This window comes from Haematobia irritans, chromosome 1, assembly GCF_050003625.1.
Source record: "Haematobia irritans isolate KBUSLIRL chromosome 1, ASM5000362v1, whole genome shotgun sequence".
In the NCBI taxonomy this organism is placed as follows: Eukaryota; Metazoa; Arthropoda; class Insecta; order Diptera; family Muscidae; genus Haematobia; species Haematobia irritans.
In genome coordinates, this window is record NC_134397.1 from 220,702,244 (window position 1) to 220,718,944 (window position 16,701).

General features: G+C 35.9%; 1 protein-coding gene across 1 annotated transcript; it reads right to left on the minus strand.

The window, feature by feature from the left end:
- Positions 1 to 2,077: 2,077 nt before the first annotated feature.
- Positions 2,078 to 15,346, minus strand: LOC142234969 (fatty acyl-CoA reductase wat-like). Its single transcript, XM_075306180.1, has 8 exons — positions 15,194 to 15,346; positions 12,712 to 12,824; positions 12,379 to 12,627; positions 3,726 to 3,987; positions 3,454 to 3,658; positions 3,048 to 3,290; positions 2,728 to 2,985; positions 2,078 to 2,418 (listed from the first exon to the last, which is right to left on the minus strand). Exons 1-8 carry the CDS (start codon positions 15,276 to 15,278, stop codon positions 2,331 to 2,333), a joined length of 1,503 nt encoding a protein of 500 aa, XP_075162295.1. The 5' UTR covers positions 15,279 to 15,346; the 3' UTR covers positions 2,078 to 2,330.
- Between the last annotated feature and the right edge of the window lie 1,355 nt (positions 15,347 to 16,701).

The window sequence follows — 16,701 nt, forward strand, 5'->3', positions numbered from 1 at the left end:
ATTTAAAAAAAAAACAAATTGCAGCACAAATCGGCACAAACCTAGCACAATCCAGCACAACTTTCAAATTTTCGAAATTCGAAAATGGCAATTCTACTTTCTTGGACATGTATGTAGTGCCAATTAGAGGTGTGCGCGTGAGGGAGTTTTCACGCACGCTCACGCACGCCCACAAATTCAAAATGTCATTCACGCACGATCACGCACGCCTGTTTTAGAATTGCTCACACTCACGCACGCTCACGAATGAATTCGTAACATTCACGCACGATCACGCACGCCCGTTTTGGAATTGCTCACACTCACGCACGCTCACGAATGAATTCGTAACATTCACGCACGATTTTTATTGATTCACGCTCACTCACGTTCACGAACCAAAATCCTGCAAAGATAAACACTCACGATTGCAGAATAGTGACTACCGCACGCTCACGACGGGATATATCAACTCACGCACGTTCACGAACAACAAACTAATTCACGCACACTCACGATTCGAAAAAAAACTACTCACGCACGTTTACGAACAACGAAACGTACTTCCACACACTCACGATTCATAAAAAAACTATTCACGCACGCTCACGATGTAAAATGCAACTCACGCACGTTCACGACTATTATACTTACAAAACAAACGAAAAAATGTAATTCACGAATGAGTACGAACTTAAAAACTTACTCACTCTCGCTCGTGATACAAATGAGCTACCCACACAAATTCGCCAAAATATTTCTAATTAAAAATCTGAAGTTGAAAACGTACTCAATTAAAAAATTAACAGATACAATTAACATTTTAATCAAATCAAAATATAAATTCAATTAAAATTTGGATTGATTTTGGCCGAAAACCTTGATTAATTTTTAATTGAGGCAATCAATGATTTATAGTGTTATTGTTTACTTATTTTATTTTTTATTATATTATAATTACATATATTATAATTATACTATATAGAATTATTTTTTTTACATCTAAGCCAAAATTTAATGAACCAATGAAACCAATTATTTCCGAAAATTATTAATTTTTTATTTGGAAGTATGTTTTCAATTTAAAAATGTTCAATCATTATTATACCCTTCACCACTACTGTGGTACAGGGTATAATAAGTTTGTGCATTTGTATGTAACGCCAAGAAGGAAAAGTCTGAGACCCATCGTTTAGTATACCGATCGTCTTAGAATTAAATTCTGAGTCGATTTAGCGATGTCCGTCTGTATAATAAGTTTGTGCATTTGTATGTAACGCCAAGAAGGAAAAGTCTGAGACCCATCGTTTAGTATACCGATCGTCTTAGAATTAAATTCTGAGTCGATTTAGCGATGTCCGTCTGTCTGTCCGTCTGTCTGTCTGTTGGTGTATTTTTGTGTGCAAAGTACAGCTCGCAGTTTTAGTCCGATTGAAGAAGAACGTGAATTTCATCGTGAGCGTGAATTTTCTCGTGAGCGTGAATTTTTCGTGAACGTGAATTTTTTCGTGAACGTGAATGTCATCGTGAGTGTGAAGTTTTCGTGAATGTGAATTTCTTCGTGAACGTGAATTTCTTCGTGAGCGTGAATTTTGTCGTGAGCGTGAATTGTTCGTGAATGTGAATTTTTTCGTGAACGTGAATTTTGTCGTGAGCGTGATTTTGAAAAAAATTTACTCACGCACATTCACGAACAGAATTTGATGTTCACGCACGATCACGCACGACACATTTTTGTTCATTCCCATTCACGCACATTCACGTGATTTGGTCAAAATTTCATTCACGAATCACGTGACTCACGCGTGAATCACGCGTGTCACGAAAATTTCGTGTCACGCGCACACCTCTAGTGCCAATCTATTGGATTTTGGCAATGTTCACCTTTTACGGACTAGCACATTTTTAGGAGCCCAATTAAATGCATATAACAAAGTGTAATATCAAATTAACATCCTAAAAATAGGCTATGGATTTAATTGAAGTGAATTACCAACATTGTGTTACGTGGTTCTCGTTACTGTTATAATTGCATGCCTAAATGTATGCTATGGAATTATATCTTCATGGCTTGGAATAATTACGCAGTATAGTAAAAATTAAGTAACCGATTATTTTTATATTAAAAAATTCAAAAATAAAATAAACAAAAATTGATAAATGCGATTTAGACAATTCAGCTTAAAATCTATTTAATAGTGGGGCTTACTGTATACTGAGAGTGCTTACAAAAAATGTTCCATACATTGGGTCAAAATGGTGTTAAAATTACATTTTGATATACATTCTTACATAGTACTAAGAAATATATGTACTGAATCAATTTAGTTTATTATTCGATGTTGTTAATATTAAAAGAACATTGCAACAGTTTTCCATATTATCAACAGAATGAGGGATATCATAAATCCGTGTACAATCAAATTGTATACGTAGAATCTGCAATATAGAAAATCTTTTTATTAGATGTATTAAGAAATATGATTAAATCAATCATCAAGTCAAAGTCATGCATTTGAAACAAGGCGGTTTATGCAACAAATTATTATTGCGGTTGGAACCGATATAGTTTATTTTTTACACTTAATTAAAAAGGTTTCATTTCAAAAACGAATAATGAAAAAAAAATGTTATTTTTTATTTCAGTATAAAGAGTGATAGTTTTCATATATACTGAACCGCGTTTCATAAATTTAATAAATCCGCTTGATTGATTGTTTGATTAAGGAATATTGGAGATACATTTACCTCTTCAACCGCTGCTTTGCTTGAGGTATACTCTCGGGGCTATCCTTAGCAATAAAGTGCCTTAAGCCAAGAACCTGTTTTTGAATGTATGGCTCCCAATCGAAGGTTCTCATATTGAAATTATAAAGGCTTTGATCACTAACCGACATTGCATGCCAAAGTTTTCTCGTATTCGAAATACCAAAGGTGAAGTTGTTGATTACGAAATGCCTTATAATTTCGGCCAAATTGTACGTCTTTTTATGAATTTTAACCATTCTGAAAGTTTAAAATATATTACAATCCAATGGAAAATAAATTAAATTCTTATTGTATAATACTGGGTTGGCTTTCGCATCAGTGTTAGACAGCCATCCACAAGATATGCAGGTAATGTGCCATAGACAAAATTAAATATTCTATATAGAATCCGATTTGGCTCAATTATGAAAAATGGATACCATTTCATTGTAGTATATGGGGATTTGCATATATATTTTTTTACGGTTTTCCAATATTTGCCCCATGCAATTGTGTTATTTTCATCGGGAACCGCATTAAAAATCATGGGACCATCTGCAGAGCTGCAAGAAAATGGAAATACGTCCAATTAAAATTATATATGTTCAATTAAAAAAATTAATTTATTAAAAACAATTTCACTTGATGGACACAACCATTTTCGAAATTAAAAACAAATATTGTTTGTCGTATATATTTTGTAAAGAAAAACATCGTAGAACTTACCTGTTTGTATATTTGGATCCTATGTACCAAGCTGCTGCCATTATTTCATTGACACAATAATCCACCGGTATCATAGGTACACTATTTTCCCCCTTCCCATTGACAACTCTAAGCAAACCGATACCAGCACAATAAATTGCACTTATACCACCTTGCATTGTATTAAGCCATCCCGTCAGCTGGCTATCATCTGCTACTTGAACAACTGTGTGTACATAGAGATCACGTCATATTAAATTCCAGAATATGAGTATAATGTCAAAAATGTATACCTCCACCAGGTCGGACTATACAAATCGGCAAAATGCCGCAATGTTTTTGAACAACTTCCTCTCCTACGGCTTTCGTAAAAGTGTAAGTATTTGGATATTCAGCTAGCAACTGCTGTCCTATGTGGTCCAAGAGACCATTGTCCAATGTATCCAAAAGGGTTAGAAGTTGATGGCTATTTACACTTAACTTATCCGTAAAAAAGCGCTCATCAGAGTGAGCAGTTGTGCAATTTACATATGCTGTGGAGACATGGACAAACGACTAAAAAAAACCATATAATAGAAACGGCAGTTTACCAAATAAATGAAATTTGAACAGAAATAATTATTTTTGCCCGAAAGCTCAGCCAGTTCGAATCTAAAATTTTCCATGCAACTACGATGAACTTAACACAAGGGAATTTGGGTGGATTTAATAAAATCAGATCAGATATGGATAAATCCAGTTATAAATTTTGTGTTTGGCACATCTTGTGTGTGTCGAAAATGTTAGGTTAGGTTAGGTTATGTGGCAGCCCGATGTATCAGGCTCACTTAGACTATTCAGTCCATTGTGATACCACAGTGGTGAACTTCTCTCTTATCACTGAGTGCAGCCCGATTCCATGTTAAGCTCAATGACAAGGGACCTCCTTTTAATAGCCGAGTCCGAACGGCGTTCCACATTCCAGTGAAACCACTTAGAGAAGCTTTGAAACTCTCAGAAATGTCACAAGCATTACTGAGGTGGGATAATCCACCGCTGAAAAACTTTTTGGTGTTCGGTCGTAGCAGGAATCGAACCCACGACCTTGTGTATGCAAGGCGGGCATGGTTAGGTTAGGTTAGGTTATGTGGCAACCCGATGTATCAGGCTCACTTAGACTATTCAGTCCATTGTGATACCACAGTGGTGAACTTCTCTCTTATCACTGAGTGCAGCCCGATTCCATGTTAAGCTCAATGACAAGGGACCTCCTTTTAATAGCCGAGTCCGAACGGCGTTCCACATTCCAGTGAAACCACTTAGAGAAGCTTTGAAACTCTCAGAAATGTCACAAGCATTACTGAGGTGGGATAATCCACCGCTGAAAAACTTTTTGGTGTTCGGTCGTAGCAGGAATCGAACCCACGACCTTGTGTATGCAAGGCGGGCATGGTTAGGTTAGGTTAGGTTATGTGGCAGCCCGATGTATCAGGCTCACTTAGACTATTCAGTCCATTGTGATACCACAGTGGTGAACTTCTCTCTTATCACTGAGTGCAGCCCGATTCCATGTTAAGCTCAATGACAAGGGACCTCCTTTTAATAGCCGAGTCCGAACGGCGTTCCACATTCCAGTGAAACCACTTAGAGAAGCTTGAAACTCTCAGAAATGTCACAAGCATTACTGAGGTGGGATAATCCACCGCTGAAAAACTTTTTGGTGTTCGGTCGTAGCAGGAATCGAACCCACGACCTTGTGTATGCAAGGCGGGCATGGTTAGGTTAGGTTAGGTTATGTGGCAGCCCGATGTATCAGGCTCACTTAGACTATTCAGTCCATTGTGATACCACAGTGGTGAACTTCTCTCTTATCACTGAGTGCAGCCCGATTCCATGTTAAGCTCAATGACAAGGGACCTCCTTTTAATAGCCGAGTCCGAACGGCGTTCCACATTCCAGTGAAACCACTTAGAGAAGCTTTGAAACTCTCAGAAATGTCACAAGCATTACTGAGGTGGGATAATCCACCGCTGAAAAACTTTTTGGTGTTCGGTCGTAGCAGGAATCGAACCCACGACCTTGTGTATGCAAGGCGGGCATGGTTAGGTTAGGTTAGGTTATGTGGCAGCCCGATGTATCAGGCTCACTTAGACTATTCAGTCCATTGTGATACCACAGTGGTGAACTTCTCTCTTATCACTGAGTGCTGCCCGATTCCATGTTAAGCTCAATGACAAGGGACCTCCTTTTTATAGCCGAGTCCGAACGGCGTTCCACATTCCAGTGAAACCACTTAGAGAAGCTTTGAAACCCTCAGAAATGTCACCAGCATTACTGAGGTGGGATAATCCACCGCTGAAAAACTTTTTGGTGTTCGGTCGTAGCAGGAATCGAACCCACGACCTTGTGTATGCAAGGCGGGCATGCTAACCATTGCACCACGGTGGCTCCCGAAATGTTGGAACCGATTTATGGAATCTGGGCCAACTTGACCAGCCTACAGACAAAAAGCGAATAGATACGAATTGATTTCGGTATAATAGTCTTTTTCATCTAGATCTGATTAAGATTTAACAGGAATAATTATATGTATATTCTTTTCATTTATAATTTTGATTGTTTTAGAAAAAGCAATCGAGAAAATAAAGTGATTTCAACTCAAAGACCGAAGATACAACCGGTCTTTATGAAACAAGAACCCCAAAAAAAAAGCGTCGCCAAAAAGTACACTCAGAGAAGGAATATGATCACCACCCAAAAATAACATTTTGCTCTTGAAACATGTTTGAGGTGATCATATTCCTTCTTTGCGTGTAGTGAAAAAGTTCTTTTTGTATCCGGAAGTGGTGCAAATTGGCTCAGAAGCGATGAATTTAACATGGGCTTGTCATAGGACGGATGTCCACCATTTCATCAGCCGTTGCCCTGAGTTTGCATCACTTCTTAAGGTGTAATACGAATTCAGTGTTTCGACTGTTAATTAAAAATATATTGTGATTTTTTGTTAAATAAATAACTTTTATAACTCTTTATGTTTTTTAAAGCATTTTTACTCTTGTTTTCAAAAAATCGTAATTTTTCTGTATTTAGCATTTTTTTTGTCAAAATTTTGATATTTTGGTACCTTTTTATTAATTCTTACAATGTTTCTAACCTACTTGGAACCAAAAAAGTTAAAATTACCCATTAGAAATATGAAAAAAATAACGATTTATAAAAAAATTTAATTAAAATAACTTCCTGCGCTGTTAGAAAAATATGTTTTTCATATGTTCCGATATAAACAAAATGTGTTTCGGGCACAATTTTTAAACACAATATATTTAAGTTCAAAAAGGGAGCCACCGTGGTGCAATGGTTAGCATGCCCGCCTTGCATACACAAGGTCGTGGGTTCGATTCCTGCTACGACCGAACACCAAAAAGTTTTTCAGCGGTGGATTATCCCACCTCAGTAATGCTGGTGACATTTCTGAGGGTTTCAAAGCTTCTCTAAGTGGTTTCACTGCAATGTGGAACGCCGTTCGGACTCGGCTATAAAAAGGAGGTCCCTTGTCATTGAGCTTAACATGGAATCGGGCAGCACTCAGTGATAAGAGAGAAGTTCACCACTGTGGTATCACAATGGACTGAATAGTCTAAGTGAGCCTGATACATCGGGCTGCCACATAACCTAACCTAACCTAAGTTCAAAAATGTAATGATCCTAAACTAGCATTAAATATTTGGAACACATATGTTAATATGTTAGAATATATTATGTTTAGGACAAGAATGTTTCATAAAAATAATATGTGTGAATATAAACATATATAAATTTACAAATTTCGAGTAAACATATGTATATATGTTGTGATATTTTATTCAGGGAGCGACAGAGAGAGAGAGTATAAAGAAAGAACCCGGGAGGGTTGACGAAAGATATCAACACAACACAACGAAAGAATCAAAAGAGGGCAATTTTTGTTTTATTTTGGCTATGCGCTTGGCATGTTAATAAGGCTTCGCCAAAAATTGCATATGCTTAAGTGTAAATATTATTTAATTTGAACATTAAATTGCGTATTCGGTGTAAAGAGAAAAGACACTCGGAACCAGGAGAATAATAAATATTCATATTTATTTGTATTTCAAAATACGAGAAAATTTAAATGCATTTAAAATGGTGTTAAATGCTAGTAAAAAACTGTTCACGCCTAAATACATTTATGTGTATATTACAAAATTATTTATGTATGTTTATACTCGACTCCACATTCTTCTTTTCTTAGAGTTTTTGAATTCCGTTTTGTTTGTTATTGTTGGTTTCTCTTCAATCATTATTGTTGTTTTTGATTTCAGCTTAAAACCATGCATTGACTAAACTACAAGTGTAGCTTAACCAACAGAAGAAAAGTATGCTTGGTAAATTTATTTGGGCAAAGACGGTATAGACGGCAAGATGATTGGATGTACAGCTGTTTCGGAATTACCACATTCCCAATCAGCATCTTCTTCTTGCAGCAAAACTATCAATCAATTATCAGAATAAATTCGGGTAATTCACTCAACCCAAAATTGTTATTTTTGCAATAAAAAAATAATATTTTATCCAAAAGCTCAGTCCATTTCTTTTATACAAAGCATTGTTCTTTTCTGACTGTAAATCTTTAATAACACACATTTCGAAGTTTCATTGTAAAAAATTAATTTAATAATATATAAACATAAATACAAAAATTAAAAAAAAATTGTTGGTGTTCGGTCGGAGCAGGGATTGAACCGAGGACCCTTTGCATGCAAGGCGGACATGCTAACCACTGCTCAACGTGGCCAACAAATAATGTTTTGTTTGCATTGGCTCGGGGGCGCTGCAAAATATGCTATATAAATGTAACTTATAATGATATTTGTCTATTGGTGACTATGTTATGCGGGAGGACATTTTTGGAAGTGTTTTAAAGTTGTGCCTTTGGAACAGTTTCCAATTTTTTTGCTGGGAAGCTCAGCGAATCGTCAAAATAAACTTTGCTCTCTTTATACCACGGCATACACTGAAAAATATTGTCGTGAAGCTAACGATTTCATGCCCCTAAAATACGAATTTTTGTTTAGAGCAGAAGACGCATTTCTCTGATATAAAGTTTTTTTTTATCCAAAAGACGAAGAACTCTTTAATGAAGACGTTTTGTTCTTATAATTAAGTGATTCGACTTATAACTGGATTTCTTAACATGAAAGAAGATTTCGTTTGACAAAGGTCAACTTGGCTTTAATAATTCTGAAAAATGAAATCGTCTTTAAGTTTGTTGACTTTTTGTATTTTCATTACAGAGCAAGAAAGCGTTCAAAACTACACTGAAAAAAGCATGCCCGGTTCCAAAGATTTTGTCTTTACTTTAAAAATTTTGGTATTGAATCCGAGCCAAAGAAGCGGAGAATACAAGTAAGGATACTTTTAATACACAATTCTCTTTTAAATTTGGGTTTTTGTGTACTTGCTTCTAGGAAGCAAATTTTAATTTTTCGCTTTTTCAGATTTTTTTCTTCATCTGCTTTAAGAACGAGTTAACGACAACTTTATTTTCCAAATTAACACTCCATTTCCACTAGAAATTATGCTATGTTTCAAGTAAAAAAACCTTTTTAAAATAAAGTGTTGAAAAACATGTCCTATATTTGACGAATTTTTGCTTTGTAGTCAAGATGCAAAAAAAAAAAACAACAAATTAAAAGACAATTTCATTAATTTTAAGAATTTTTCTGAATTATTAAAATCAAGTTGACCTTAACCCAAATAGTTTTTCTTTCATATTATGATACCCATTTTTAAGTGAAATCACTTAATTATAAGGACAATACGACTTCATTGAAAAGTTTATCGACTTTTGGACAAGGACAAAACTTTTCATTAAAGAAATGCGTCTTCTATGCTAAGCAAAATATGCATTCGTATTTTAAAACAAGTAAGTAAAGTCTAAAGTCGGGCGGGGCCGACTATATTATACCTTCACCCCTATGTAGGCCAAAATTCGTGTTACCATCTCAACTACTTCACATTTGCTGGAAGCTATATAAAGGAGACAATTTTTATACCCTGCGCCACACTGTGGAACAGGGTATTATAAGTTAGTGCATATGTTTGTAACACCCAGAAGGAGACGAGATAGACACATGGTGTCTTTGGCAATAATGCTCAGGGTGGGTCCCTGATTCGATATAACCATGTCCGTCTGTCTGTGAACACATTTTTGTGATCAAAGTCTAGGTCGCAATTTAAGTCCGATCACCTTCAAATTTGGCACATATTCCTACTTTGGGTCAGAATAGAACCCTAGTGATTTTGGAAGAAATCGGTTCAGATTTAGATATAGCTCCCATATATATCTTTCGCCCGATATGCACTAATATGGACCCAGCAGCCAGAGTTTTATACCGATTTGCTTGAAATTTTGTACAAACATAACACTTAGTCGTATAGTCAAGTGTGCAAAATTTGATTGAAATCGGTTCAGATTTAGATATAGCTCCCATATATATCTTTCGCCCGATATGGACTTATATGGCCCCAGAAGCCAGATTTTTCGGACGGAAGATATATATGGGAGCCATATCTAAATCTGAACCGATTTCAACCAAATTTGGCACAATTACCGATACTACTAAACGTACTCCTTGTGCGAAATTTGAAGCAAATCACGGCAAATCGCTGGATTTTGAGGCCATATAAGTTCAAATCGGACGAAAGATATATATGGGAGCTATATCTAAATCTGAATCGGTTGTGACCATATTTGGCACATACAATAGTATCGTTAAAAGTACCGCATGTGCAAAATTTGAAGTAAGTCAGGGCAAAACTCTCGCTTTTGAGACCATATAAGTCCAATTCGGGCGAAAGATATACATGTGAGCTATATCTAAATCGGAACCGATTTCTTCCAAAATCAATAGGGTTCTATTCTGACCCAAAATTTGACACACTTAACGATACTATTAAACGTACCCCTTGTGCAAAATTTGAAGCAAATCACGGCAAAACTCTGGCTTTTGTGGCCATATAATTTCAAATCGGACGAAAGATATATATGGTAGCTATATCTAAATTTGAACCGATTTCAATCAAATTTACCAAGCATTGGTAGAATGTCAATTCTACCCTCTGTGCAAAATTGCACGAAGATCGGTAGTAAACTTTGGCCTCTGTGGTCATAAGAGTCTAAATCGGACGAAATATATATATATGGGAGCTATATCTAAATCTGAACCGATTTGGCTGATATTTTGCAAGATTTTCGAGATTCATAAAATATTTGGATGTACGGTATTTCAAGAAACTCGGTTGATAAACACGCTAACTATGACCAAATCGGGGATAAATATATAAGGCAGCTATATCTAAATCTGAACCGATTTTTTCCAAAACCAATAGCGATTGTCTCTGTCCCAAGAAACGGCCCTATGCCAAATTTGAGGACGATCGGACATAAATTGCGAGATGTACTTTGTGCACAAAATTACATATACAGACAGACGGACGGACAGACAGACAGACAGACGGACGGACATCGCTAAATCGACTCCGAATTTAATTCTAAGCCGATCGGTATACTAAAAGATGGGTCTATGACCACTATTTATTGGCGTTACATACAAATGCACAAACTTATTATACCCTGTACCACAGTAGTGTAGAGGTGTGCACGTGATTAATAGTTTACTCACGCTCACGCACACTCACGACTGAAAAATCATACTCACGCACGATATTTTTTGGGAGGACTCACGCTCACGCACACTCACGAAAAGAACATTTGTACTCACTCACACTCACGCACGAAAACGTCGTGACTCATGAAAAATACCGTGACTCACGAAAAATATCGTGACTCACGAATAATTTTATGATTAATTTACCTTACCGAAGTGTCTGAAAACATGAGCACTATTAAAATCGAGAGTGTTATTAAACTCTTAACATCTCAGGTGTCACTAAAATTGTAATTGAATTTAACTCTTAAGCGTTTTATGTTGGTGAGCAGGAATATTTTCGTGAGTGTAATTCGTTACTCACGCACGCTCACGAAGATATTATTTTCGTGACTCACGCTCACGCACGGCATTTTGGTTTGTTAATCACGCACACTCACGCCGTTGTCATGAGCGTGACTCACGACTCACGCACGAATCACGAAAATTTTCGTGAGTCACGACAATTTCGTGTCACGTGCGCACCTCTACAGTAGTGGTGAAGGGTTTTTAAAATACCTCACCACAATGTTTTTTTTCAGTGTAGGAAATGTTTTCAACACTTTATTTTAAAGACGGTTTTTACTTGAAACGTATCATAATTTCTACTTGAAGTCGAGTATGACTTCAAAGTTTCCGTTACCACGTTGGCTAAAAGGGAACAAGCATAGCAAATTGTCAACATTTAAAAAAGAAAAATTTTATATTATTTATAAATTATTACTCTTCATAAAAACTTATTTATAGTATTGAGGATTTTTGTGAGGAATGTTAATTTTAGTTAAGAATTTCTGTATTTGCAACCAATTTAAAGCTTTTTAACTATAAAGAGTTTAATTCGTAATAGTGTATGACTTATGAAAAATTACAATTTAAAATTTATATTTTGTGGTTTAGCTAGAAAATTAGTTTTCGCCTAAAACAATTTCCAAAATCTTTATTCTAAACAAATTCTAATTAATTAAATGTTTTAATTATTATTAAAAGACAAAATTAGCTAGATTTGAAAACTATAAATGTTTTCCTAAAAATGTGTTTCAATTTTCAGACTATTACGAGAGAAACAATTGTAATCGCCAACCATGCGTGCAGGGAAGGAATATAAGATTCTACTTTCTAAAATACCATAACATGTTTTTTTCTCTTCATGCATTCCGTGATTAAATGTTGTTTACTGAAGCATAATGCGTTAAAACTGCTATCAGATGATGTTTTTTTTAATTGCAAAACATGTACTCACTTTTAAATGTTTCATTTCTTTGGCTAAATTCATGAGATCCAGTATCGCTCGAACATTAATTTTCGTTGCTGTACTCATCGCTTCATTGAAACGTACGGTGGCCGCTAAGTGTACAATGATATTGACATTTTCTATAAGCTGCTGACGATCATCTTCTGAAATTCCGAGATTTGGTTCTGAGCAATCTCCAGTTATCATATGTAAATAATCTCTAAATTGTGGTCGTTCAATATGCAGTTTCCCAAAAAGCTTGAATGAAAATGAAGATGTATTGCAAAGATAAGTTCTTGTTTTTCCATCTCGGAAAGACTTCTTTTTAAAACAAATACTTACAGGATCCTGAAATATTTCATTAAACCGTTCCTCTTCATTTTTGCTGCGTTTACTTCTCATCAAAATAAATATTTTACGGATTTCTGTTGTTCTAAGCAACGTTTCAATTAGAACTGCAATGAAAATAAAGTTTTGTGAATAAAGGATATTGTTAGCATAAATACTTGTCTAAAACTTGACCAATGTCGTATCCCGGTTATTTCTAGGTTGGTAGTAGAAAAGGCCGTCAAAACATAATAATAGGTTGGCTGATAAGTCCCCGGTCTGACATATAGATGGCGTCGCTAGTATTAAATGCATATTATTTTTATATATTACCAACCTTCAAATGATTCGTGTCAAAATTTGACGTCTGTAAGTCAATTAGTTTGTGAGATAGAGCGTCTTTTGTGAAGCAACTTTTGTTATTGTGAAAAAATGGAAAAAAAGGAATTTCGTGTTTTGATAAAATACTGTTTTCTGAAGGGAAAAAATACGGTGGAAGCAAAAACTTGGCTTGATAATGAGTTTCCGGACTCTGCCCTAGGGAAATCAACAATAATTGATTGGTATGCAAAATTCAAGCGTGTGAAATGAGCACAGAGGACGGTGAACGCAGTGGACGCCCGAAAGAGGTGGTTACCGACGAAAACATCAAAAAAATCCACAAAATGATTTTGAATGACCGTAAAATGAAGTTGATCGAGATAGCAGAGGCCTTAAAGATATCAAAGGAAGGTGTTGGTCATATCATTCATCAATATTTGGATATGCGGAAGCTCTGTGGAAAATGGGTGCAGCGCGAGCTCACATTTGACCAAAAACAACAACGTGTTGATGATTCTGAGCGGTGTTTGCAGCTGTTAACTCGTACTACACCCCAGTTTTTCCGTCGATATGTGACAATGGATGAAACATGGCTCCATCACTACACTCCTGAGTCCAATCGACAGTCGGCTGAGTGTCTCCGAAGCGTGGAAAGACTCAAAAGTCCGCTGGCAAAGTAATGGCCTCTGTTTTTTGGGATGCGCATGGAATAATTTTTATCGATTATTTTGAGAAGGGAAAAACCATCTACAGTGACTATTATATGGCGTTATTGGACCTTCAAGGTCGAAATCGCAACAAAACGGCCCCATATGAAGCAGAAAAAAGTGTTGTTCCACCAAAACAACGCACCGTGCCACAAGTCATTGAGAACGATGACAAAAATTCATGAATTGGGCTTCGAATTGCTTCCCCATCCACCGTATTCTCCAGATCTGGCCCCAGCGACTTTTTCTTGTTCTCAGACCTCAAAAGGATGCTCGCAGGGAAAAAATTTGGCTGCAATGAAGAGGTGATCGCCGAAACTGAGGCCTATTTTGAGGCAAAACCGAAGTAGTACTACCAAAATGGTATCAAAAAATTGGAAGGTCTTTATAATCGTTGTATCGCTCTTGAAGGGAACTATGTTGAAATATAAAAACGAATTTTGGCAAAAAAAATGTGTTTTTCTTTGTTAGACCGGTGACTTATCAGCCAACCTGTTAAGCCATAATATTTTCGTTAAATTTTTAGCCGATGAAAAAGGTAGTAGGTGAAAATGCGACTCCACATCTTAGATCTCCTTGTGGGCCCAAAACACACCACGTTTCAATTCTAATAAAACTGTCGGCTTCAATGAACTCAAGAAGTCAAACCGGATTGTCGAGCTATATGGGGGGCTATATCAGAATATGCACCGATATACAACATATGTTACACATGTATTCCGTGTTGTCATTATTTTACTGGCTTTTTTTTCACCCAAATCATGTCATTTTTATTCCCAAAAATTCCCAAGAAAATATTTGACTTCTTTTTTATGGAAAAAATACGGTATTATTAAAAAGTTGACTTTAGGCTGAGGTTTATTATCCAAAGCATCAATTCAATAGATTTTAATTCTTTAAAATAAATTTTAAAAAATGTACCAAGGCCGGCAGTATGGATAAATTTTTGAATATTACTGTTACGAATTTCGAACGAAAAATAAATATACAATTTGCCATATTCGGCGACCTACTATAATGAGGAGCTTTGGTGTTAAGCTTCAACACTCGGAATCCGATGTCGGTTTTATATAGGGACGTAAAATCACTCTGCATTTCTCATTTCAGGCAAATCGGATAAAACTTGAAGTTTATAGATACTGGAGAAGTCCAATCGGGCATTGGTTTATATTTGAGGCTATAACGGACCCTTCACCGATATAGTCCAAACAAAAAAAAAATTAGTCTAAAACTTCGTTCTGGAGAAAGGATTTTTTCTTTGGCTGTAGTTGATAGTCTTGCGATAAACTCGAAATGGATTTAATGGAAACCACATAAGACAATTTCTCTACATTGCGATATAGATACGTAATCTATATACACGACATTGAGAAATGTATTATTATAGATGTTTGTTTTTTTTTTTTTGGTATTGTATATCTAATTGTTTTTTTTTTTTTAATTCTATTTTCACTCAATCACCATCAAACCTTTTCCTAAAAATCCAGTGCCACCAGTTATAAATACGTTTTTGCGTTTAAAGAAACTTTGAATATTTGAAGTCATTTCGATCATTGCTATGTAACCACAGCTGAATAAATTGAAATTGTTATTCAAAATGCTCGGATAATTCCAAACTCCAAAGAAACCCAACGATACCAATGTCAAAAGTTAGTTTTGCTACTAAAACGACTAATAGTAGTGAACTTGGTTATATACTTGAGTTGAGTACACTGAAAAACAGTGAACCCACCAGGAAGAAAAATTTTGGTTAGTTTTAGAAAATTTTAATTATTTTTAGAAAATTTGATCTAAATAGTATTACAAACGCTGATATCACGCGAATATCACAAAAATAAGTAAATATTTTTCGACAAATTAAAGAATTTTTATTAGACATAATGAATTTTATTCACTTGTTAAAGAAAATTTTGTAGATTGAAGGAAAAAAATTGAAATTCAAAATTGCAAGAATGTCTTTATGGCACATACGAATTATTGGTAAAATTTACAAATTTTAAGAAATTCTGAACTACTTTGTGGGAGACACGAATTTTGTAAGTCTTCATACTTCATTTGTGTACAAGTTTTACCCGTGTTTTAGTTCATTTAACTAACTTACGCAACAACTTATTAGAGTAAAGGAAACTTTCTTCAAACATAATAATTCCATGAACTAAAATAAAGTTAAATTGGCTTTAGAGAAATAAAGGTATAGTTTACAATAAAGCTACACTTAAAAAATATTTATTTAAAGGGTGATACGGTCAAAACTTGGTCAATATAAACTTGACGTATTTCTTTCAATTTTGCATTTAAAAAACCTGAACACTCCTTGAAGGTGTGTGTTTGTGTGTAGAATGTTGCTCCTATTTTCATTTTGGAATTCATTCTTCAGTTGTCAAAATGCCGTCCAAGCAAGAAGAGCAGCGTATCAAAATTTTGCTCGCGCATCGCGAAAATCCGAGCTACTCGCACGCAAAGCTGGCAAAATCGCTAAAAGTTGCCAAATCAACCGTTACAAATGTAATTAAAGTGTTTGGGGAACGTTTGTCGACAGCCAGGAAGTCTGGATCGGGGGGAATCGAAAACCGGAAGCCGCTGAGACGACAAAGAGAGTTGCCGGTAGTTTCAAGCGAAACCCTAACCTCTCTCTCCGAGATGCCGCAAATAAGCTGGGTGTATCGTCTACAACCGTGCATCGAGCCAAAAAACGAGTCGGACTATCGACTTACAAGAAGGTAGTGACTCCAAATCACTATAATATACAAAATACGACGGCCAAAGCGCGATCCCGGAGGCTGCACACGACGATGCTGACGAAGTTTGACTGCGTGGTAATGGACGACGAAACCTACGTCAAAGCCGACTACAAGCAGCTTCCGGGACAGGAGTTTTATACGGCAAAAGGAAGGGGAAAGGTAGCAGATATTTTCAAGCACATAAAACTGTCAAAGTTCGCAAAGAAATATCTGGTTTGGCAAGCCATCTGTACCTG